The sequence below is a fragment of the Chrysemys picta genome, chromosome 8 (assembly GCF_011386835.1).
Source record: "Chrysemys picta bellii isolate R12L10 chromosome 8, ASM1138683v2, whole genome shotgun sequence".
NCBI lineage: Eukaryota > Metazoa > Chordata > Testudines > Emydidae > Chrysemys > Chrysemys picta.
The window spans coordinates 73,181,511-73,205,269 of record NC_088798.1 but is presented as its reverse complement, the minus strand read 5'-3'; the positions used below and the strand labels follow the sequence as shown (position 1 = coordinate 73,205,269).

Here is a 23,759-nt window from a genome sequence, read left to right as displayed (position 1 = left end):
GGGAGAATAAATATTAAAGGGATACTTGATTGGCGATCCTGTGCTGGAAAGAACTATCTATCTCATATACCTAGAAGTGTAAGGACTTCTGAGAAACACTTGCAGTTGTCAATGGTTCCAAAAATTGCAAAGAGCCATTGCAGGCCATAGCCAGGAGGAGTACAAGTGACCCGAAGTATGATGTGAAAGGATGACTTTAATCTTTCCATGACGTAGGTCTTCAGCACAAACAGAATGAGACTCGTTGGGAAGCATCTTGGAAAAGGAGACAAAGCAGCTACTGTTTCTGGGAAACCAGAGTCGTGCAGGAATAAGAGAAACACTGTATGGGATTAAATATTGGTAACGCACAGTAGGAGGAGGTGGGAGGATTTGACGACATGGGAACTGTATATATTAAATCCATATATTGAATCAGGCTGGTAAACTATTCCTGGCTGATTCAGACTATGCTGCCAAACCCGCAATTAGGGACAGGATGACATTCAACAGCGATATACATTGCCCATGCTACCTGGGCTGGAGATAGACTGGGGGGGGGGGTGCACTCTGTTCATACTCTCCAAACAGTCCCAGAGTAGTTGGGTGTTTTGGTAACCAAATAAACAATGAAATAGTTAACAAGGTTTACATTTGAATCAGCATAATCTGACATCTATCTGTGCGTTTACTTGGCACTGCGCATCTGAATTAACATTACATTGAGACGAATGAGGGTAGTTCGTAGATATCTTAAGATCAAGAGCTGACCACTATGCACAAACCCCAAGTAATAAGTTGCCTTTATGCAAAAGATTTAATATATTTTTTTTTGGGGGGGGGGAATTATAATAGTCCCTCAATCCAGTAGCTTTGTAGGAGTATCTGTATCGTTACTCCACTGCCACGGCTACAGCCCGTGGACTTTGTTAGCTAGTGGAACCCCTGTGTGCCTCCGACAGGTGGGTTTAGATGTGTGATTCTAAGCAGATGCTCTGGTCACATAATAATAATAGTAATAGTAATAATAATAGAAAGAAGAAGAAAAGGTGGAGCCTAGGAGTTCCAAATGAGTTGGGGCTCCATTGAGCTGGGCCATTGTGCAAACACATAAAAGACAATTCCAGCTTCCAAGAGTTTATCATTCAAATAGACAAGACAGTCAATGCGTGGGAAGGGAAACTGGTACAGAAAGGCGAAGTGATTTGCCCAAAATCACATAGCAAGTCAGAGATAGATCCAGGAATAGAATCCAGGTCTCCTAACTCCAAATCCAGTGCTCTGTCCATTGGACTCCTCTACAGGACCCACTACGACACCAAATTCTTTCTTTGGAATCCAACTGTGTAGTTTGCGTCCCACCCCATGTAAGCGAACTAGTAGAGGACAACTGTTCTCCGATTTCTATGGATTTTGGATTGAAATGATTAGCTTCTTTTTTTTGTAGATTTCTATACATTTAAATTAGCCTTTGTAATTTTGCACTCTTAGTATGGCCATAGGTGAACACTGAAGTCCGATTCCTTGGTGTTACAAAAGACAATACATCGAGGAAGACAGAAAAATATGATCATAAACACTCTGCTCCACGTAATAAATCACAACGTTGTCACTAACCTAAAGTAAATAAAAGTCGAGTCCTATTTCCTTAAATTTAAATCGAAAATAAAAACATACACCCATTAGTATCTAAAATTGAAGAAAAGGAAGGAAGGAAATTTAATGAATGTTCAGATGTCGCTCATTTAACTGTGGATATTTTTAAAAATTTTGCCATCTTCAAAGAAAATACTTTTTTTGAAGAAATTTGATAAAGGTCGGCGCAGGAGTAGTGCAGTAGGAAAATATTTTACCCCCCCGCCCCATTTAGCATTTACACGTTTTAGTCACAGGATGTCGCTGTTGACTTCATAAAAAAAAGGAAAAACAGAGCTCCACCTTGCTTTGTATCCAGTCTCTCACAGCCTGAGATCTGCTGAATAATGCCGGAGTCAAATGGAATTTATTTCATGATTTAAAACATACGTGTGAAAGTTTTCAAGAGATTTTCTTAATTTATGAACAACAGAAGGAAGATATATTTAAAAAAAAAAACGGAAAATTTCGGACTGTGCCTCTTCGGACTGTGCTGTAATTTGCAGCAAACAACAGATTCGGCAGGATTGCCTGACACCGGATTAAATTTGCACAAAGACACGGCAGGATATTTAAGAATATTTATTTTCTGTTAAAGACCTAGGAATTTTATCTCTCAAACAGTCACTGACACCGCCCCGTGTCCGCGATGGCTCTTCTCCGGCGAGACGCCCTGGTAACCAGGCAGCTGCTGCGGTTGGTTCTGTTACACACGGCCTGGGAGGTGGGCAGCGGCCAGGTCCGTTATTCCGTGCCGAAGGACTCCAAACACGGCACCTTTGTGGGCCGCCTGGCCCAGGACCTGGGGCTGGAGGTGGCGGAGCTGGTGCCTCGGATGTTCCGGATGGTCTCCAAAGACAGGAGAGACTATTTTGAGGTAAATTTGCAGAACGGCGTTTTGTTTGTTAATTCGCGAGTAGACAGGGAAGAGCTGTGCGGCCAGAGCCCCCTGTGCGCCATTGACCTGGAGGTGATAGTGGACAAACCCCTAAGGATATTTCACGTGGAAGTGGAGATACAGGATATAAATGAAAATGCTCCTGTTTTCTTGGTACAAGCGCAAAATCTAGTTATCTCAGAATCGAGACTGTCGGGTTCGCGATTCCCACTAGAGGGCGCGTCTGATGCAGATATTCATATATTCATAGATTCTAGGACTGGAAGGGACCTGGAGAGGTCATCGAGTCCAGTCCCCTGCCCCCATGGCAGGACCAAATACTGTCTAGACCATCCCTGATAGACTTTTATCTAACCTACTCTTAAATATCTCCAGAGATGGAGATTCCACAACCTCCCTAGGCAATTTATTCCAGTGTTTAACCACCCTGACAGTTAGGAACTTTTTCCTAATGTCCAACCTAGACCTCCCTTGCTGCAGTTTAAACCCATTGCTTCTTGTTCTATCCTTAGAGGCTAAGATGAACAGGTTTTCTCCCTCCTCCTTATGACACCCTTTTAAATACCTGAAAACTGCTATCATGTCCCCTCTCAGTCTTCTCTTTTCCAAACTAAACAAACCCAATTCTTTCAGCCTTTCTTCATAGGTCATGTTCTCAAGACCTTTAATCATTCTTGTTGCTCTTCTCTGGACCCTTTCCAATTTCTCCACATCTTTTTTAAAATGCGGTGCCCAGAACTGGACACAATACTCCAGCTGAGGCCTAACCAGAGCAGAATAGAGCGGAAGAATGACTTCTTGTGTCTTGCTCACAACACACCTGTTAATACATCCCAGAATCATGTTTGCTTTTTTTGCAACAGCATCACACTGTTGACTCATATTTAGCTTGTGGTCCACTATAACCCCTAGATCCCTTTCTGCCGTACTCCTTCCTAGACAGTCTCTTCCCATTCTGTATGTGTGAAACTGATTTTTCCTTCCTAAGTGGAGCACTTTGCATTTGTCTTTGTTAAACTTCATCCTGTTTAACTCAGACCATTTCTCCAATTTGTCCAGATCATTTTGAATTATGACCCTGTCCTCCAAAGCAGTTGCAATCCCTCCCAGTTTGGTATCATCCGCAAACTTAATAAGCGTACTTTCTATGCCAATATCTAAGTCGTTGATGAAGATATTGAACAGAGCTGGTCCCAAAACAGACCCCTGCGGTACCCCACTCGTTATGCCTTTCCAGCAGGATTGGGAACCATTAATAACAACTCTCTGAGTACGGTTATCCAGCCAGTTATGCACCCACCTTATAGTAACCCCCTCTAAATTGTATTTGCCTAGTTTATCAGTAAGAATATCATGCGAGACTATATCAAATGCCTTACTAAAGTCTAGGTATACCACATCCACAGCTTCACCCTTATCCACAAGGCTCGTTATCCTATCAAAGAAAGCTATCAGATTGGTTTGACATGATTTGTTCTTCACAAATCCATGCTGGCTGTTCCCTATCACCTTACCACCTTCCAAGTGTTTGCAGATGATTTCCTTAATTACTTGCTCCATTATCTTCCCTGGCACAGAAGTTAAACTAACTGGTCTGTAGTTTCCTGGGTTGTTTTTATTTCCCTTTTTATAGATGGGCACTATATTTGCCCTTTTCCAGTCTTCTGGAATCTCTCCCGTCTCCCATGATTTTCCAAAGATAATAGCTAGAGGCTCAGATACCTCCTTTATTAGCTCCTTGAGTATTCTAGGATGCATTTCATCAGGCCCTGGTGACTTGCAGGCATCTAACTTTTCTAAGTGATTTTTAACTTGTTCTTTTTTTATTTTATCTGCTAAACCTACCCCCTTCCCATTAGCATTCACTATGTTAGGCATTCCTTCAGACTTCTCGGTGAAGACTGAAACAAAGAAGTCATTAAGCATCTCTGCCATTTCCAAGTTTCCTGTTACTGTTTCTCCCTCTTCACTAAGCAGTGGGCCTACCCTGTCTTTGGTCTTACTCTTGCTTCTAATTTATTGATAAAAAGTCTTCTTGTTTCCCTTTATTCCCGTAGCTAGTTTGAGCTCATTTTGTGCCTTTGCCTTTCTAATCTTGCCCCTGCATTCCTGTGTTGTTTGCCTATATTCATCCTTTGTAATCTGTCCTAGTTTCCATTTTTTATAGGACTCCTTTTTATTTTTTAGATCATGCAAGATCTCGTGGTTAAGCCAAGGTGGTCTTTTGCCACATTTTCTGTCTTTCCTAACCAGCGGAATAGCTTGCTTTTGAGCCCTTAATAGTGTCCCTTTGAAAAACTGCCAACTCTCCTCAGTTGTTTTTCCCTTCAGTCGTGATTCCCATGGGACCTTACCTATCAGCTCTCTGAGCTTACCAAAATCTGCCTTCCTGAAATCCATTGTCTCTATTTTGCTGTTCTCCTTTTTACCCTTCCTTAGAATTGCAAACTCTATGATTTCATGATCACTTTCACCCAAGCTGCCTTCTACTTTCAAATTCTCAATGAGTTCCTCCCTATTTGTTAAAATCAAGTCTAGAACAGCTTCCCCCCTAGTAGCTTTTTCAACCTTCTGAAATAAAAAGTTGTCTGCAATGCAGTCCAAGAATTTGTTGGATAGTCTGTGCCCCGCTGTGTTATTTTGCCAACATATATCCGGATAGTTGAAGTCCCCCATCACCACCAAATCTTGGGCTTTGGATGATTTTGTTAGTTGCTTAAAAAAAGCCTCATCCACCTCTTCCATATTGGTACAAACTCTCTGCGAACCTATAAACTCAGCCTAAATAATTATTTCACTTTAGATGTGCAAGTAAAAAATTACCACAGTACATTGGCGGAACTTGTGCTTAAGAAATCTCTGGACAGAGAGGAAATTCCTGAGCATCGTTTATTGTTCACCTCCACTGACGGGGGCAAACCGGGGCTCACAGGCACAGTTCAGCTGGTGATCACTGTGCTGGATGCGAATGATAACGCGCCTATATTTAACCAATCTGTTTATGAGGTGAGTTCGTTAGAAAATGCAGGTCATGGAACGTTAGTCATTACACTTAATGCGACGGACTTGGACGAAGGAATTAATAAAGACATTTCATACTCCTTTAGTGATCTCCCATTCAGTGTGAGAAAAATATTCAGCATTGATGCTTATACTAGTGAGATCCGACTTAAAGGAGAAGTCGATTATGAAGTCAAAACCATGTATGAAATTCGAGTGGAAGCCAGAGATAAAAGCCCGTTTCCTTTGGCTGGACATTGCAATGTTTTGGTGGAAATTTTGGATATTAACGATAATGCCCCTGAGTTAACAATAACGTCTCATTCTCTGCCGGTTCCAGAGGACGCTCCCCCGGGGACAGTGCTGGCTCTTATTAGCGTCTCTGACCGGGACTCGGGAGACAACGGCAAAGTCACCTGCTCCATCCCCCCGAACCTGCCCTTTCAGCTCGTCTCCACCTTTAAGAATTATCACTCGCTGGTGCTGGCGGAGGCCGTGGATCGGGAGCGAGTGTCTGAATATAAGATCCTGGTGACAGCCAGAGACGAAGGGGCCCCGTCTCTCTCGGCTAGCAGTAGCATTTTGGTGCCGATCGCGGATGTGAACGATAACGCCCCCGCTTTCGCACAGCCCGTTTACTCGGTGTTCGTGAAGGAAAACAACCCGCCCGGGGCCCATCTCTTCACCGTGTCGGCCTCGGACCCGGCCCTGAGGGAAAACGCCTTTGTGAACTACTCGGTGGTAGAGCGAAGTGTGGTAGAGCAGTCCTTGTCCGGCTACTTCTCGGTGCACTCGGAGAGCGGGCACATCTATGCCTTGCAGCCCTTTGACTACGAGGAGCTGCAAGTGCTGCAGTTCCAGGTGAGCGCGAGGGACGCCGGGTTCCCGTCGTTGTGCGGGAACGTGACTGTGCAGCTCTTTGTCCTGGATGAAAATGACAACGCGCCCGCAGTGTCCCCGGCTGGCTCCGGCCGCGGCTCGCCAGGGCCCGAGCTGGTTCCGCTGTCGGAAGAGGAATAGAAATACAAGGAATGACAAGAATACAAAGAAAAGAAGAGAAACGTGAATTTGATCCTAGGTATCCCTGGACAAGGAAGAGAAACAACATATGAGAGCTGCCTGTAATCCACTCACACATATCAGTTTTGTAAGGCGCTTAGATACCATGGCGTTGGGCATAGTATAAAATATAGATAAATATATTTCATCTTCTTTTATTAAACTGATCTGTTGTTGGTACCAGCTGCACTTCTATTTAAAAGTGACTTGTTATTAGTAGGAATCGAAACTGATCTTTTTAAAAGGGAAAACTTAGTTGTTTCACAGTTTAGCTGTTGGTAACAAATTTTACTCTCCATTAAAATTCTTGTTCCTTCTACTGACAAATGCTGGACACTGGCTCAATAAATGATAAACAGCAACCCAGGAAACAATAGAAGAACATTTTATTTTCCACTGCATTTATCTTCGTGTGCCCCAAAGCATTTTACAGGGTTACGGTAAATTATACGACTACGGAGTTAAATAATAAATAATAGAAAAAAGAAAGAGAAATTAAAAAGTAAAGAGAAAAATGTTATAGATGAGATTTTAGAGCTGGAGAGTCGTTTGGGCAGACATATATAAAAGACTGTTCCAAAAGGATAGAGCTGGGGAGGTAAGATTGCGGACGGAATGCGAGGAAATAGGGCCTGAACCAAAGCTTATTAAAATTAGTGAAAGCAGGGCCGGCTTTAGCAAGTGCGGGCCGGATTCGTGGGTCTTGTACTCACCGGGCGGCGCTCCCAGACTTCGGCGGCACTTCGGATTGCCGCGCTCCGGCAGGGGTAGAGGGCCGCGGGATCTTGCCGCGCTCCGGCCGCGGGAGCGGAGCCGCGGCCTTGCAGTGCTCTGGCCGGGGCCGCGTGCTTAGAGCTGTCTGCCCGCTCTCTGGCTGGGGGAAGGGGGCGGCAGTGCTTGCCGCGCTCTGACCGGGGTAGCAGGGCCGCGGGACTTGAAGCGCTCGGGCAGGCGCTCCGGCCGAGGGAGCGGGGCCACAGGGCTTGCCGCGCTCCGCTGGGAGGAGTGGGGTCGCGGCGATTGCCGCGCTCTGGCTGGGTGGGGGGCCCTCTTAGGCGCGGGGCGCAGTGCCCGATTCGGGGGAATCGGCCTAAAGCCGGCCCTGAGTGAAAGAATCTTATTCTTACGTCAGTGGTGTTTCACTGAGGTTTGAATCAGGCCCTAAAGGAGCAGAAGGAGTGGGGAGGAGAAAAGGCGAGAGTTTCAAAGGACCCATGAGGTAGGATAGAGCAAGTTAGGGAGGGTTTCAAAAGCGAAACGAAGTGTAGGGAACTCCTGTTTTCAAACGTCAGAACTCAAATCTCTTTGTAAAGAAAAGGCCAGAATCATTAGCAAAGTAATTTTTTCAAATGTTAACTGAGATGATTGTGGCAGCCGCATTTCCCATTTCTATCAATAAAAAGTGGACACTCTGAGTATTAGAGATGGAGGAAAAATATAAAATAGATATTATCATTTTACATTTATATCTGCTTTACAGTTAAATATTTCAATATTTGTTTTATTGGGGAAGGAAAGTTCCTTCAGTCTATCACCGGTTATTACAGCATCATTCATTCAGATTTTCCTATGCACAGATATAATATGAGAATGATCAGAAATCAGATTATTTTAGATATAAGTAACATGAAAATATTTATTCTTAATGATGAATTAAATATAAATACGAAAAAATAATTTGTTGCTGTGACTCACATGTACCACATTGTGGCGCTGTCTACTAAAAAACCGCGTTATCCCTGGAAAATGAAAACATAGCTCCACCCTTGGAGGAAGAAAACACTGGCTGCCCCAGCCTCAGAATAACTGAATCATACTGGATGCGACAAGAGCGGCTGGAATTCATTGTGACAGTACTCCAGGGTAGCTCAAAAATATTATATAGAACGGCTAGTAATTAGTTAATCAGATTTGAATCCGAAACATTCCACGTTCGCGATGGCAGTTTTCCGGCGAGACTCCCTGGTAACCAGGCAGCTGCTGCGGTTGGTTCTGTTACACACGGCCTGGGAAGTGGGCAGCGGCCAGGTCCGTTATTCCGTGCCGGAGGAATCCAAACACGGCACCTTTGTGGGCCGCCTGGCCCAGGACCTGGGGCTGGAGGTGGCGGAGCTGGTGCCTCGGATGTTCCGGATGGTCTCCAACAGCAGGAGAGACTATTTTGAGGTAAATTTGCAGAACGGCGTTTTGTTTGTTAATTCGCGAGTAGACAGGGAAGAGCTGTGCGGCCAGAGCCCCCTGTGCGCCATTGACCTGGAGGTGATAGTGGACAAACCCCTGAGGATATTTCACATTGAAATAGAGATACAGGATATAAATGACAATGCTCCTGTTTTTTCGGCAAATGACTTAAATATATTTATTGCAGAATCTAGATTGCCGGGCTCTCGATTCCCACTAGAGGGCGCATCTGACGCAGATATTGGTACAAACTCTCTGCTAACCTATAAACTCAGCCCAAATGAACATTACACTCTAGACTTGCAAACGAAAAATGATCAAATCACATCTGCCGATATGGTTTTAAAGAAACCACTGAATAGAGAGGAAGCCTCTATGCATCATTTATTACTCACCGCCACTGATGGGGGTAAACCGGAGCTGACGGGTTCAGTTCAGCTCCTCATCACTGTCCTGGATGCTAATGATAATGCGCCTGTATTTAATAAGTCAGTCTACGAAATAAAATTATTGGAAAATACAGCTAATGGTGCACTAGTGATGACCCTCAACGCCACAGATTTGGATGAGGGAACTAATAAGGATATTTCCTATTCCTTCATTAGTCATCTTCCCCCTAGTGGAAGAGACTTGTTCAGTATAAATTCAAATACTGGTGAGATCAGAGTTAAAGGAGAAATTGATTTTGAAGTGCACAGTGTATATGAAATTCGAGTTGAGGCGAAGGATAAAGGGAATCTGCCACTGGCTGGCCATTGCAAAATTTTGATAGACGTTATAGACGTGAACGATAACATCCCTGAGCTGGCCATGACTTCCCTTTCTCTACCGGTTCCGGAGGACGCTCCCCCGGGGACAGTGGTGGCTCTTATTAGCGTCTCTGACCGGGACTCCGGAGTCAACGGCAAAGTCACCTGCTCCATCCCCCCGAACCTGCCCTTTCGGCTCGTCTCCACCTTTAAGAATTATCACTCGCTGGTGCTGGCGGAGGCCGTGGATCGGGAGCGAGTGTCTGAATATAAGATCCTGGTGACAGCCAGAGACGAAGGGACCCCGTCTCTCTCGGCCAGTAGCAGCATTTTGGTGCCGATCGCGGATGTGAACGATAACGCCCCTGCTTTCCCTCAGCCCGTTTACACGGTGTTTGTGAAGGAAAACAACCCGCCCGGGGCCCATCTCATCACCGTGTCTGCCTCGGACCCGGACCTGAGGGAAAACGCCTTTGTGAGCTACTCGGTGGTGGAGCGAAGTGTGGGAGAGCAGCCCCTGTCCAGCTACATCTCGGTGCACTCGGAGAGCGGGCACATCTATGCCCTGCAGCCCTTTGACTACGAGGAGCTGCAAGTGCTGCAGTTCCAGGTGAGCGCGAGGGACGCCGGGTTCCCGTCGTTGTGCGGGAACGTGACTGTGCAGGTCTTTGTCCTGGATGAAAATGACAACGCGCCCGCAGTGTCCCCGGCTGGCTCCGGCCGCGGCTCGCCAGGGCCCGAGCTGGTTCCGCTGTCGGCCGGCGCAGGGCACGTGGTGGGCAAGATCCGAGCGGTGGATGCGGATTCCGGCTACAACGCGTGGCTTCGCTACGAACTGCAGGAGTCCAGGGCTGCGGGGCCTTTCCGGGTGGGTGTGTACAGCGGGGAGATCAGCACCACGCGGGCCTTGGAGGAAGCGGACGGCCCCAGCCAGAGACTCGTGATCCTCGTGAAGGACCACGGGGAGCCGGCGCTGTCAGCGACAGCCACTGTCAGCCTGTCCCTGATGGAGAGTCCCCAGGCTGTGAAATGGGATTCGAAGCAAAGGGGCGGGAGCGAAGGGCCCTTGGTTGACATAAACGTGTCTTTAATGATCGCCATTTGCTCGGTGTCCGGGCTGTTTGTGCTGGTGATTGTCGTGTACGTTGGCCTCAGATGCCACCCGAGTCCGGAAGTGATGTGCGAGCCTGGGAAAGCCACCGTGGTGTGCTCGAGCGAAGTGGGGAGTTGGTCCTATTCCCAGCGCCAGAGCCGGAACTTGTGTGTAGGGGAAGGTACCGCCAAGAATGATCTCATGGTTTTCAGCCCCAACTTCCCTAACTCTTTGGAAAATGGGGAGGAGAAACAGCAGGAGCTCATCGCGAATGATGCAGGACAGGTAAGTCTCTGGATGGAATGTTATGAGTAGTCTCTCAGAGAGGACAGTGATAGTATCTCGTCTGCTTTTTGTATAAATGGTTATTTGAGATGGCTTTTAAAATAAAGATATTTGAAAGTAATCGATGTTTTTTTAAGGACATATCTAACGGTTTCACACGGAATGAATGATGCTTAATAGTGATTTCTGTATTTTTGATTAATGATTTGAAGCTTTGGTGAAATTTAAGGGGAGGGTTCAGTCCTGAGGCCTGGATAGATTGTTTTTCATAATGTAAATTAATATTTTAAAGATATTTTATCTTTTTAATGATACCCTTTAATTTTAATCAGTAAGTAACCCCGGGAGTGTTTTTAGTTAAAGTCTGCAGGAAAATCACACTTTTTATTTGGCACTGATTTCGAGCTGACATAGATTTCAGCCTCTGTGTGGTTTGATTCTTAATAACTGAAAGCGTGCAACAGCTGCATATATTTAAATTTCTGAAAAATTAGCTCTGATTGTGAGTTGTTAGATCTGCTAGATTTTATTTATTTATTATTTTGAACAGACTGTCACTTTCAAGGAGTGTTCCAGTTCGATTTTATTAATCTGAAAATAGATGCTTGATTTCCTTTTCCATCCCTTAATGAAAGCATGGTTGTTTTTCCTTCAGTCCCTGACTTAATTTTAGTCTTAGTTAAAACGAAGAATTGGAGACACTGTAGCTCAGAAGGAAGATGAAGGCTCCTGTTAGGAATACAAACATTCAAATTTTTTCAGTGTCCTACAGTCAATTGGAGGAACAATAAATGTTGCCATCTCCTATTTTCCCAATTTTGTAGCAAAATTCTCACAATGAGACAAGTATTCCTGTCAGTGATGAGAGTTTGGAATCAATGGTGGACGGTGTTTCTTTTTCTCAACACTAAGGTAAAGGCAACTGTATAATATTGTATGGTGAAAAGTAGTTTTAAGTGTTAGGCCAAAGCATTGAATTTCAACTGTCCTCCTGAATGCAATTGCTAAATATATATTCATTGGAGATGGTAGGATCTGGTAAATGGACATTAGGAACTTCTAAAAGTTTATGGGTTTAGATTTCAGAAATTTCAGCTACTGATGTAGTGGGAAGAAGTAATTGTGAAGAGAAAGAGAGGACCTTATCTTGATTACACTTGTGTAAATCCAATGTAATTAGGCATTCCAATGGCCCCATCCTCTATCTATAAGAAACAATGAACTCCTATTGGCTTTATTAGGAATAACTCATATCCTGGGAAGTACAGTTTGTAATTATTGATTCATAAATATAATATTATGATTATTTTTCACCTTATTTTTTTGAAGCATAGGAACTGCCTTACACCAATGACTGTCACTGTAGCATACTAGTAGATGTCTTGAAGAAAGTGTAAAATTCCAATGATAAACACTAGCATGCCTGTTGGAAGCTTCTTCTTAATCCAGGACAGTTGTTGGTTGCTTATGTCTTGAAGGAGGAGGGTTATATACTTAATGCCTTTTTATTATGTATAGTGCAAGAGAAGATATTTCAGAAATGCCGAGTCATAGAATCATAGAATATCAGGGTTGGAAGGGACCTCAGGAGGTCATCTAGTCCAACCCCCTGCTCAAACCAGGACCAGTTCCCAACTAAATCATCCCAGCCAGGGCTTTGTCAAGCCTGACCTTAAAAACCTCTAAGAAAGGAGATTCCACCACTTCCCTAGGTAACCCATTCCAGTGCTTCACCACCCTCCTAGTGAAAAAGTTTTTCCTAATATCCAACCTAAACCTCCCCCACTGCAACTTGAGACCATTACTCCTTGTTCTGTCATCAGGTATCACTGAGAACAGTCTAGATCCATCCTCTTTGGAACCCCCTTTCAGGTAGTTGAAAGCAGCTATCAAATCCCGCCTCATTATTCTCTTCTGCAGACTAAACAATCCCAGTTCCCTCAGCCTCTCTTCATAAGTCATGTGCTCCAGCCCCCTAATCATTTTTGTTGCCTTTTGCTGGACTCTTTCCAATTTTTCCACATCCTTCTTGTAGTGTGGGGCCCAAAACTGGACACAGTACTCCAGATGAGGCCTCACCAATGTCGAATAGAGGTGAATGATCACGTCCCTTGATCTGCTGGCAATGCCCCTACTTATACAGCTCAAAATGCCATTAGCCTTCTTGGCAACAAGGGCACACTGTTGATTCATATCCAGCTTCTCGTCCACTGTAATCCCTAGGTCCTTTTCTGCAGAACTGCTTCCTAGCCATTCGGTCCCCAGTCTGTAAGAGTGAATGGGATTCTTCCATCCTAAGTGCAGGACTCTGCACTTGTCCTTGTTGAACCTCATCATATTTCTTTTGGCCCAATCCTCTAATTTGTCTAGGTCCCTCTGTATCCTATCCCTACCCTCCAGTGTATCTACCACTCCTCCCAGTTTAGTGTCATCTGCAAACTTGCTGAGAGTGCAGTCCATGCCATCCTCCAGATCATTAATGAAGATATTGAACAAAACCGGCCCCAGGACCGACCCTTGGGGCACTCCGCTTGAAACCGGCTGCCAATTAGACATGGAGGCATTGATCACTACCCGTTGAGCCCGATGATCTAGCCAGCTTTCTATCCACCTTATAGTCCATTCATCCAGCCCATACTTCTTTAACTTGCCGGCAAGAATACTGTGGGAGACAGTATCAAAAGCTTTGCTGAAGTCAAGGAATAACACATCCACTGCTTTCCCCTCATCCACAGACCCTGTTATCTCCTCATAGAAGGCAGTTAGGTTAGTCAGGCATGACTTGCCCTTGGTGAATCCATGCTGACTGTTCCTGATCACTTTCCTCTCCTCTAAGTGCTTCAGAATTGATTCCTTGAGGACCTGCTCCATGATTTTTCCAGGGGCTGAGGTGAGGCTGACTGGCCTGTAGTTCCCCGGATCCTCCTTCTTCCCTTTTTAAAAGATGGGCACTACATTAGCTTTTTTCCAGTCATCCGGGACCTCCCCCGATCGCCATGAGTTTTCAAAGATAATTACCAATGGCTCTGCAATCACATCCGCCAATTCCTTTAGCACTCTTGGATGCAGCGCATCCGGCCCCATGGACTTGCGCTTGTCCAGTTTTTCTAAGTAGTCCCGAACCACTTCTTTCTGCACAGAGGACTGGTCACCTCCTCCCCATGCTGTGCTGCCCAGTGCAGCAGTTTGGGAGCTGACCTTATTTGTGAAGACAGAGGCAAAAAAAGCGTTGAGTACAGTAGCTTTTTCCACATCCTCTCTCACTAGATTGCCTCCCTCATTCAGTGAGGAGCCCACACTTTCCTTGACTTTCTTCTTGTTGCTAACATACCTGAAGTAACCCTTCTTGTTACTCTTAACATCTCTTGCTAGCTGCAACTCCAAGTGTGATTTGGCCTTCCTGATTTCACTCCTGCATCCCTGAGCAATATTTGTATACTCCTCCCTGGTCATTTGTCCAATCTTGCACTTCTTGTAAGCTTATTTTTTGCGTTTAAGATCAGCAAGGATTTCACTGTTAAGCCAAGCTGGTCACCTGCCATATTTACTATTCTTTCTACATATCGGGATGTTTTTTTCCTGCAACCTCAATAAGGATTCTTAAAAATACAGCCAGATTTCCTGGACTCCTTTCCCCCTCATGTTATTCTCCCAGGGGATCCTGCCCATCAGTTCCCTGAGGGAGTCAAAGTCTGCTTTTCTGAAGTCCAGGGTCCGTATTCTGCTGCTCTCCTTTCTTCCTTGTGTCAGGATCCTGAACTTGACCATCTCATGGTCACTGCCGCCCAGGTTCCCATCCACTTTTGCTTCCCCTACTAATTCTTCCCGGTTTGTGAGCAGCAGGTCTAGAAGAGCTCTGCCCCTAGTTGGTTCCTCCAGCACTTGCACCAGGAAATTGTCCCCTACACTTTCCAAAAACTTCCTGAATTGTCTGTGCACCGCTGTATTGCTCTCCCAGCAGATATCAGGGTGATTGAAGTCTCCCATGAGAACCAGGGCCTGCGATCTAGTAACTTCTGCTAGTTGCCGGAAGAAAGCCTCATCCACCTCATCCCCCTGGTCTGGTGGTCTATAGCAGATTCCCACCATGACATCACCCTTGTTGCTCACACTTATAAACTTAATCCAGAGACTCTCAGGTTTTTCTGCAGTTTCATACCGGAGCTCTGAGCAGTCATACTCCTCTCTTACATAAAATTCAACTCCCCCACCTTTTCTGCCCTGCCTGTCCTTCCTGAACAGTTTGTATCCATCCATGACAGTACTCCAGTCATGTGAGTTATCCCACCAAGTCTCTGTTATTCCAATCACATCATAGTTCCTTGACTGTACCAGGAGTCCTGGTGATGAAGATAACAATAATGGTTATTTGTAGCATAATCATATAAATGTAGGGCTGAAACTGGAAGGACCTCCAGAAGTCATCAAGTCCAGGCCCCTGTGCTATGGTGAGCCAAGTGAACACATCCCTAACTTGTTTTTTAAAACTTCCAATTATGGGGATTTCACAACCTCCCTTGGAAGCCTGTTCCAGAGCTTAACTACTCTTATAGTTAGAAAGTTTTTCCTAATATGTAACCTGCTTCTTCCTCCCTATGCATTAGGCCAGTAAATCCTCAAAGAAGCAATTAGATTGGTTTGGCATGATTTGTTCTTTACAAATCCATGCAGGCCATTCCTTACAACCCTATTATCCTCCAGGTGCTTACAAATTCACTGTTTAATAATAATAATAATAACTGTATTGAAGTTAGGCTGACTCTTCTAAAATTCGCTGGTCCTCTTTGTTCCCCCTTTTAAAGATAGGTACTGTGTTTGCCCTCCTTCAGTCTTCTGGGAACTTCAGCTAGTTCCTTAAGTACCCTAGGATGAATTTCATCAGGCCCTGCCGACTTGAATTATCTAAGGTATCTAAATATTCTTTAACCTGTACTTTCCCCTATTTTGGCTTTCATTTCTTAAATTATTTTTTTGCTGGTCAGTCTAATTTTAAACACTGAAATTTTAGGGATTGATTTTTGAACATGAGTCATTGATATCATACTTGCCACCCAAGAAGGAGATAGCAAGTAAGTGGAGGTTTCATTTTAACTATAGAGTCCATGGATTACAGGAATGATCACCTTTTTTTCTACTTGATAGTAAACAAGAAGTAAAATCGGATTATAGGAATGGATAGATATTAATCTGAATGTTCTCTTTCCCTTTTATTTTATCTTAGGTTATTCAGCCGGTTTCCCCATCACTATAACATTTAGATTATTTACAAAATACGCAGTAATTAGTGAGAACCAGAATAATGTTTCAGTGTAAGCGGAACAATCCGATATTGAAGGAAACAAAATAAATATCTTCAGTGCAGATGCATCTACCAGAGAATCTATGTCATTTAAATTGCATTGTTTATTTCGCTGCAATGGTCTAGGAAAGCTCCATATAGAAATTCTGTTTTACAGAAAGGCTAATAAGAAATTAGCTCTAAATTAAACAGTGGGGTTGTAAATACATTGCAACAGAGCAGTCACAACTTCTAAGAGGAACTTGACTGAGAGCACCCAAGCTACTAATGGAAGGAACACGCCTAGTTCTAGACTAATGCTCGTTTCTGGGTTTTATCCACAACAGAAAATAGTAGCTGGGTTAAGCAGTGATTTACTTTTAGAATATGTACTAACTCAAAGCTAAACCAGCGAATAATGACTTTCTACTCCTACCCCCCAGAATGGAGTCTTCTATACATGACAGCTTCTTCGACATAGTAGAATTCCTTGCATACTACGGAAGATACTTCCCCTCTCATCTTGACACGCACAATCAGCTGTCATTAAGCAACAGTTTGTGCAAACCCTTACCAAAGCGTAACGTATTCATGACATCCCCACACCAGCAATATTTGAGAGAAAAGATCATTTTTAATGGTCGTGGGAATAGGAAAATAACCAAAACAAGCGACTGAATGAGGATTTTCTCATAGTTACCTCCTCAGAAGCTGTGTCCTGCACAGGGGCGCGGATACAGTAGTAGTACTGAGGAAGTGGAAATCAGATCAGATCTCCAACTGCTAGAGAAACTGGGATTCCCACAGCTAAGGACCCCCCTGGTCCTCTGAACGGAGGGAGCAATTCCCAAAGAATAAAAGGGATGAGGGAAAGCGGTTCTTGTGAAGAAAAGAGTTGTGTGTGTCAGAAAATGGCCAGAGGGACTTGGAAGGGATTCTCATTGGAGCCTCTACTGCTTTTAAGAGCCACGAAGAAGCATTGCAGGGAATAGTTAACTGTTAAAGTAACCACTGGTACTTTCTGATTTGGGGACGCGGAGAGAAAGAGATTCCAATCTTTCCAGACTCTAGGACTAGGACATAAACAGGAAGGAATTAAGACTTTTTTTTAAAAAAGAAAACGGTTTCCTGTTTCCACACTACCAGTTATTCAGAGAGAGAGAAAAAACTAAATTAAACAATTTTAAGACTTCATTCCATTAGCATATGTTTGGAAATGGTTAAAAAAAGTTAATTAAGTTAATGGCGGCAGAACTTTGGAGGCTGAATTCAGGTAATATATTTACATAGGTACACACAAGCCACGGATATTATGGTGATATATATGCGATAAAATGTAGAACTATGTGATAAATAAATTTCTCTGTGACCACTTCAAATGTTTTCTGCGGACTCAGTCACGGCTGTCAAGAGACCATCTCAAATTGTTGATGATAAAAATCCCTATACTACATCACACCATCACATATACATGTGTCATTTATTGAGAGAGATGACTGACTCAATAGAGTTTCAGAATCTAGGTATCCGAATGTGAAAATAACCTCCCTTAATTGTACTATGTGTGGGATGAATGTGTGTGTTTTTTCTGTATAACTAATTTCCAGTTTGCATGCACTTCAATATCTCTTGACGCAATCACTAACAGAAAGTTAGAAATGGAAATGTTGCCTAAACATTTTGCAGAGCAACTTTAAAAAGCACAGAGTAACAGAAAACAGATAAACCATCCAGAGGAGAAAACAGAAGAAAAGCAATATATGAGATATTAAAGCAGGTAACTACAGTTCAAACTACGTCTTCCTCCTCTCCTAAGGCCTGCTGTTCATCTCACATGATTTATGTTATGACTTTTGTTCTTTGTACAACAAAACTAGTAAGAAAAACCACAAGGGCATAGTTAAAGACCAGATAAAAGTGTGTACTAAATACATAAACATGGAACTCCTAACTACATACCATCTCTGGCTGGTTTCTAGCAGTTTCTCAAAATATAGAACACAATAAGCGCCCTTAGAGGGATCACAAACTATTTAAAGGAATAGTATCCTATTCATATAGATTATGACTTGTAACTGAAGAGATATTCTATCATTCAGAGCCACAGTGAAACACTTGACCTTGAAACACTTGACTACGGAGCTTCTTAGTATTGCCTTCTTTAGAGAAACTCTGAGGCCATTTTTCCTGTCCCTTTCGTTGACCCATTGCTAAAAAAAACCCCTCTCTTCTACCTTTACATAAGTTAGATGATTACACATAGTTATGTATTATCTTTACATATATCTAGTGAGCTCACTGTAACTTGATAACGAGAAGATTGTATTTTCTACGTTTTTCTGAAAATTAGAGTTTTATAAGATAGGAAACATATTCCAATAAAAATTGATTAATTTCCTAGATGCATTTATTAAGAAATGGAAACTTCTAAAACGCATGTCATATGTCCTCAGATTATCACCTAAAATATCAAGTCAGACAATCAATCAATCAACAAATCCCAGCTGTTTCTAGACACCGTTATTTTAAATAGCTATTTAACGTGTCTTCAGATATAAATATTTTACTTGAATATAATTTTCCGTAATATCAGAAAAGATCACCTTATGCAAGAACTGCATTTGAAGACTGAGACACAATTGTAACCAGTGCCCATGGACAGAGAATAAAAATATTAACGAACAACTATGAAAAAAAATAGTGTGGTATTGCATAGTGTGGTACTCCATTTCAGTCACAAGGTGTCGCTGTCTACTTAAAAAGGTATTTCCTTAAATAGAGAAAAACACAGCGCCAGCCTGATTTAGAGCAGTGTGAATAAAGCTCAAGAAGATGGCGGAATAATACTGGAGGAAAACTGACTGCATTTAAAGCATTAAATGATAATATTTTGGCACATATTTAAAATAATTTTCTACATTTGCGAGATATAAAGCAGTAACATTTTACAAAGAAGAAGCATCCTACGTCCGCAATGGCTCTACGGCGAGACTCCCTGGTAACCAGGCAGCTGCTGCGGTTGGTTCTGTTACACACGGCCTGGGAGGTGGGCAGCGGCCAGGTCCGTTATTCCGTGCCGGAGGAATCCAAACACGGCACCTTTGTGGGCCGCCTGGCCCAGGACCTGGGGGTCGAGGTGGCGGAGCTGGTGTCTCGGATGTTCCGGATGGTCTCCAACGGCAGGAGAGACTATTTCGAGGTAAATTTGCAGAACGGCGTTTTGTTTGTTAATTCGCGAATAGACAGGGAAGAGCTGTGCGGCCAGAGCCCCCTGTGCGCCATTGACCTGGAGGTGATAGTGGACAAACCCCTGAGGATATTTCACGTGGAAGTGGAGATACAGGATATAAACGACAATGCTCCTGTTTTTTCGGTAAATGAAGATAATTTCATTATTGCAGAATCCAGACTCTCAGACTCGAGTTTCCCACTAGAGGGCGCATCTGACGCAGATATTGGTACAAACTCTCTGCTAACCTATAAACTCAGCCCAAGTGAACATTTCACTCTAGATGTGCAAAGAAAAAATGATCAAAGTAAATCTTTAGTGCTTGTTTTAAAGAAAGCTCTGGACAGAGAGGAAACCCCTGAGCATCGTTTATTACTCACGGCCACTGATGGGGGCAAACCGGAGCTGACGGGTTCAGTTCAGCTGGTGATCACTGTGCTGGATGCCAATGATAACGCCCCTGTATTTGATAAGACAGTTTATGAGGTGAGTTTATATGAAAATGCTGCCAATGGGACATTAGCTATCAAACTCAACGCCACAGATTTAGATGAGGGAATCAATAAAGACGTTTTCTATTCATTTAATAACCGCATGTCTACCAAAATAAAAGACATTTTTAGCCTAGATATTAACACTGGCGAAATAAGAGTGAAAGGAAATATGGATTTTGAATCTCAGAACATATATGAAATTCAAGTGGAAGCTATTGATAAAGGACACGCACCGTTGGTGGGACACAGCAAAGTTTTGGTGGAAGTGTTAGACGTGAACGATAACATCCCTAAGCTGGCCGTGACTTCCCTTTCTCTGCCGGTTCCGGAGGACGCTGCCCCGGGGACAGTGGTGGCTCTTATTAGCGTCTCTGACCGGGACTCCGGAGTCAACGGCAAAGTCACCTGCTCCATCCCCCCGAACCTGCCCTTTCGGCTCGTCTCCACCTTTAAGAATTATCACTCGCTGGTGCTGGCGGAGGCCGTGGATCGGGAGCGAGTGTCTGAATATAAGATCCTGGTGACAGCCAGAGACGAAGGGACCCCGTCTCTCTCGGCCAGTAGCAGCATTTTGGTGCCGATCGCGGATGTGAACGATAACGCCCCTGCTTTCCCTCAGCCCGTTTACACGGTGTTTGTGAAGGAAAACAACCCGCCCGGGGCCCATCTTTTCACCGTGTCGGCCTCGGACCCGGACCTGAGGGAAAACGCCTTTGTGAGCTACTCGGTGGTAGAGCGAAGTGTGGGAGAGCAGCCCCTGTCCAGCTACATCTCGGTGCACTCGGAGAGCGGGCACATCTATGCCCTGCAGCCCTTTGACTACGAGGAGCTGCAAGTGCTGCAGTTCCAGGTGAGCGCGAGGGACGCCGGGTTCCCGTCGTTGTGCGGGAACGTGACTGTGCAGGTCTTTGTCCTGGATGAAAATGACAACGCGCCCGCAGTGTCCCCGGCTGGCTCCGGCCGCGGCTCGCCAGGGCCCGAGCTGGTTCCGCTGTCGGCCGGCGCAGGGCACGTGGTGGGCAAGATCCGAGCGGTGGATGCGGATTCCGGCTACAACGCGTGGCTTCGCTACGAAGTGCAGGAGCCCAGGGCTGCGGGGCCTTTCCGGGTGGGTGTGTACAGCGGGGAGATCAGCACCACACGGGCCTTGGAGGAGGCGGACGGCCCCAGCCAGAGACTCGTGATCCTGGTGAAGGACCATGGGGAGCCGGCGCTGTCAGCGACAGCCACTGTCAGCCTGTCCCTGGGGGAGAGTCCCCAGGCTGTGAAATGGGACTCGAGGCAAAGGGGCAGGAGCGAAGGGCCCTTGGTTGACATAAACGTGTCTTTAATGATCGGCATTTGCTCGGTGTCCGGGCTGTTTGTGCTGGTGATTGTCGTGTACGTTGGCCTGAGATGCCACCCGGGTCCGGAAGTGATGTGCGGGCCTGGGAAAGCCACCGTGGTGTGCTCGAGCGAAGTGGGGAGTTGGTCCTATTCCCAGCGCCAGAGCCGGAACTTGTGTGTAGGGGAAGGCACCGCCAAGAATGACCTCATGGTTTTCAGCCCCAACTTCCCTCACTCTACCGAGAATGGGGAGAAGAAGATAGAATCCGAGTTCACACCAAATGAGAATGGAACGGTGAGTTTCTATTGTGGGATATGTATGCCTTGTTTATATTTTTCTGTAATTATGTCTTATTATTTGATGACATTTTCCCTTGGTATAGTTCTCTGAAGAGTCATAGTTCTCTGAAGAGTGATAGTTCTCTGAAGACATCCGCGTAGTGTGCAGCGGCGGTCAAAAGAGCAACCAGGATTTTAGGAATTATTAAAAAGGGGATAGAGAATAAGACGGAGAATATCTTATTGCCCTTATATAAAGCCATGGTACGCCCACATCTTGAATACTGATGTGGTCTCCTCATCTCAAAAAAAGATATACTCGCATTAGAAAAGGTTCAGAGAAGGGCAACTAAAATGATTCGGGGTTTGGAACAGGTCCCATATGAGGAGAGATTAAAGAGGCTAGGACTTTTCAGCTTGGACAAAAGGCGAAAAGGGGGGATATGATAGAGGTATATAAAATAATGAGTGATGTGGAGAAAGTAAATAGGGAAAAGTTATTTACTTGTTCCCATAATATAAGAACTAGGGGCCACCAAATGAACTTAATGGGCAGCAGGTTTAAAACAAATAAAAGGAAGTTCTTCTGCACACAGCACACAGTCAACTTGCGGAACTCCTTGCCTGAGGAGGTTGTGAAGGCTAGGACTATAACAGCGCTTAAAAGAGAACTGGAGAAATTCATGGAGGTTAAATCCGTTAATGGCTATTAGCCAGGATGGGTAAGGAATGGTGTCCCTAGCCTCTGTTTGTCAGAGGGTGGAGTTGAATGGTAGGAGAGAGATCACTTGATCATTACCTGTTAGGTTCATTCCCTCTGGTGCACCTGGCATTGGCCACTGTCGGCAGACAGGATACTGGGCTGGATGGATCTTTGGTCTGACCCAGTATGGCCATTCTTATGTTCTTGTGTTCTTATGTTGTTCCCCTCCAAATTATGTTTATTTACATATTTTTTTTGGAAAATTTTAATCAGTGGCTTAATTGTCATCAAAATAATCCTGGAAAATAAATCCAGGGCTTTATATCTCTCAAAATCTCTGTTTTAATGTTCAGTATTATAACTTTGGATATTCTTCTTCACATAATAGTGTAATCCTTCTTTGAAGACAAGTGAAACTAATTTTTTTTTTAGTGTGTTATAGGTGATACATGTACTGGTCATGCCTATAATTAAGGTTGCCTCACATATTTCTTTTCAGTCGCTTAATATTTTCCCAAGCTTAAATATTCAGAGTGAAATTTACCATGGTGAATATCTGCATCACATGATTTTTTCTTTTTTCAAAAATTTCAGCCAAAAGTTTTTATCTGTTTCTGACAATGAGGTAAGGGGGGAAATTATATTTTGTCTAAATTAAAAAAAGTTTTTACAAGTATTTTGTCAAGCAGTTCTTACACTGCTATTCTTTGATGCAGGGGCTTGAAATTTGTATCTGGGATTTTCCTTTGGCTATCTCCATGAAAATTCACCATAATTTAGTGAAGTTTTAATTTTTTGAACAATCTCAAATAGCACATGCTCAATAGAGAGTGGTTGGAATTTGGCAGCTAAATTCTCTGAAGAGTCCATATGTACTGAGCATGCTTTATCCCCTTTCAGATTTTACATGCCAATTGGAGTACACACAACTTCCCCACAGAGTGATTAAGCATGCTCCATCCCAGGAATGCAGGGACTGCGTAGGCCTTTTCTAGTAATTCCTCCTGTTGGTGGCTGTGGAACACTGTGGTGGTGGGCACAGGAACTGAGATCAGGGAGACAGTGTATCCTGTGGTCTCAGGCAGAGTGGGGGAAAAGGATGAAACACCCTGATTAAAATGCAGAGGGGTAAAGAGGGGGATGGGAGGAAGGGATGCAGGAGTGTGTGTGAGTGGGGGTTAAGGGCCTCTGAGAGGAATGGGAGTTAGGACAGTTGCTGTGGATAGACAGGGATAGGAGCAGGGGGAGGGAGCAGAAGGCTGAGAGGAAGGAACAAAGGGAGGGAGCAGGAGCTAGGGGTACGGTTGCAACCTGCCCAGTGTTTACCAGAATTCCCCCCATCCTTTTTTGAAGTAGCTTTCCCAAAAATCTGTAAGCGTGCTTAGTCCACACTGCCGGCTGTCCAGTTTTATGGACTGAGCATCATCCTGGATGTCCCATTTTTCTGTACCTCAGAGGTAGCAACCTTAGCTAGGAGGGAGTGTGATAGGAGCAGGGAGGAGGGGAAAAGCAGGATCCATGTAGGTGATAGAAGATGATCAAGGAGGGGGGAACACAGGCAAGAGCCAGGG

The 23,759-nt window shown here is 44.4% G+C and overlaps 3 protein-coding genes across 5 annotated transcripts in view; all 3 read left to right on the top strand.

Annotated features, from left to right (window-relative positions):
* Window positions 1–23,759, top strand: part of LOC101941509 (protocadherin alpha-C2) — a 316,181-nt gene that overhangs the window by 18,914 nt on the left and 273,508 nt on the right. For 2 of the 3 annotated variants that reach the window (XM_065554819.1, XM_065554816.1), the window contains exon 1: window positions 18,948–21,501. The exons of the other annotated variant lie outside the window; for it this stretch is intronic. In XM_065554819.1, coding sequence (XP_065410891.1) covers window positions 19,132–21,501 — 2,370 coding nt within the window. In that variant the 5' untranslated portion in view covers window positions 18,948–19,131. Of the gene's footprint in view, window positions 1–18,947; window positions 21,502–23,759 lie in introns of those variants that run through there. 3 annotated transcript variants of the gene reach the window in all.
* Window positions 1–23,759, top strand: part of LOC103306249 (protocadherin alpha-8-like) — a 307,323-nt gene that overhangs the window by 10,056 nt on the left and 273,508 nt on the right.
* On the top strand, window positions 2,196–7,061 carry LOC122172211 (protocadherin alpha-8-like). Its single transcript, XM_065554813.1, has 2 exons — window positions 2,196–2,744; window positions 5,256–7,061. Exons 1-2 carry the CDS (start codon window positions 2,264–2,266, stop codon window positions 6,530–6,532), a joined length of 1,758 nt encoding a protein of 585 aa, XP_065410885.1. The 5' UTR covers window positions 2,196–2,263; the 3' UTR covers window positions 6,533–7,061.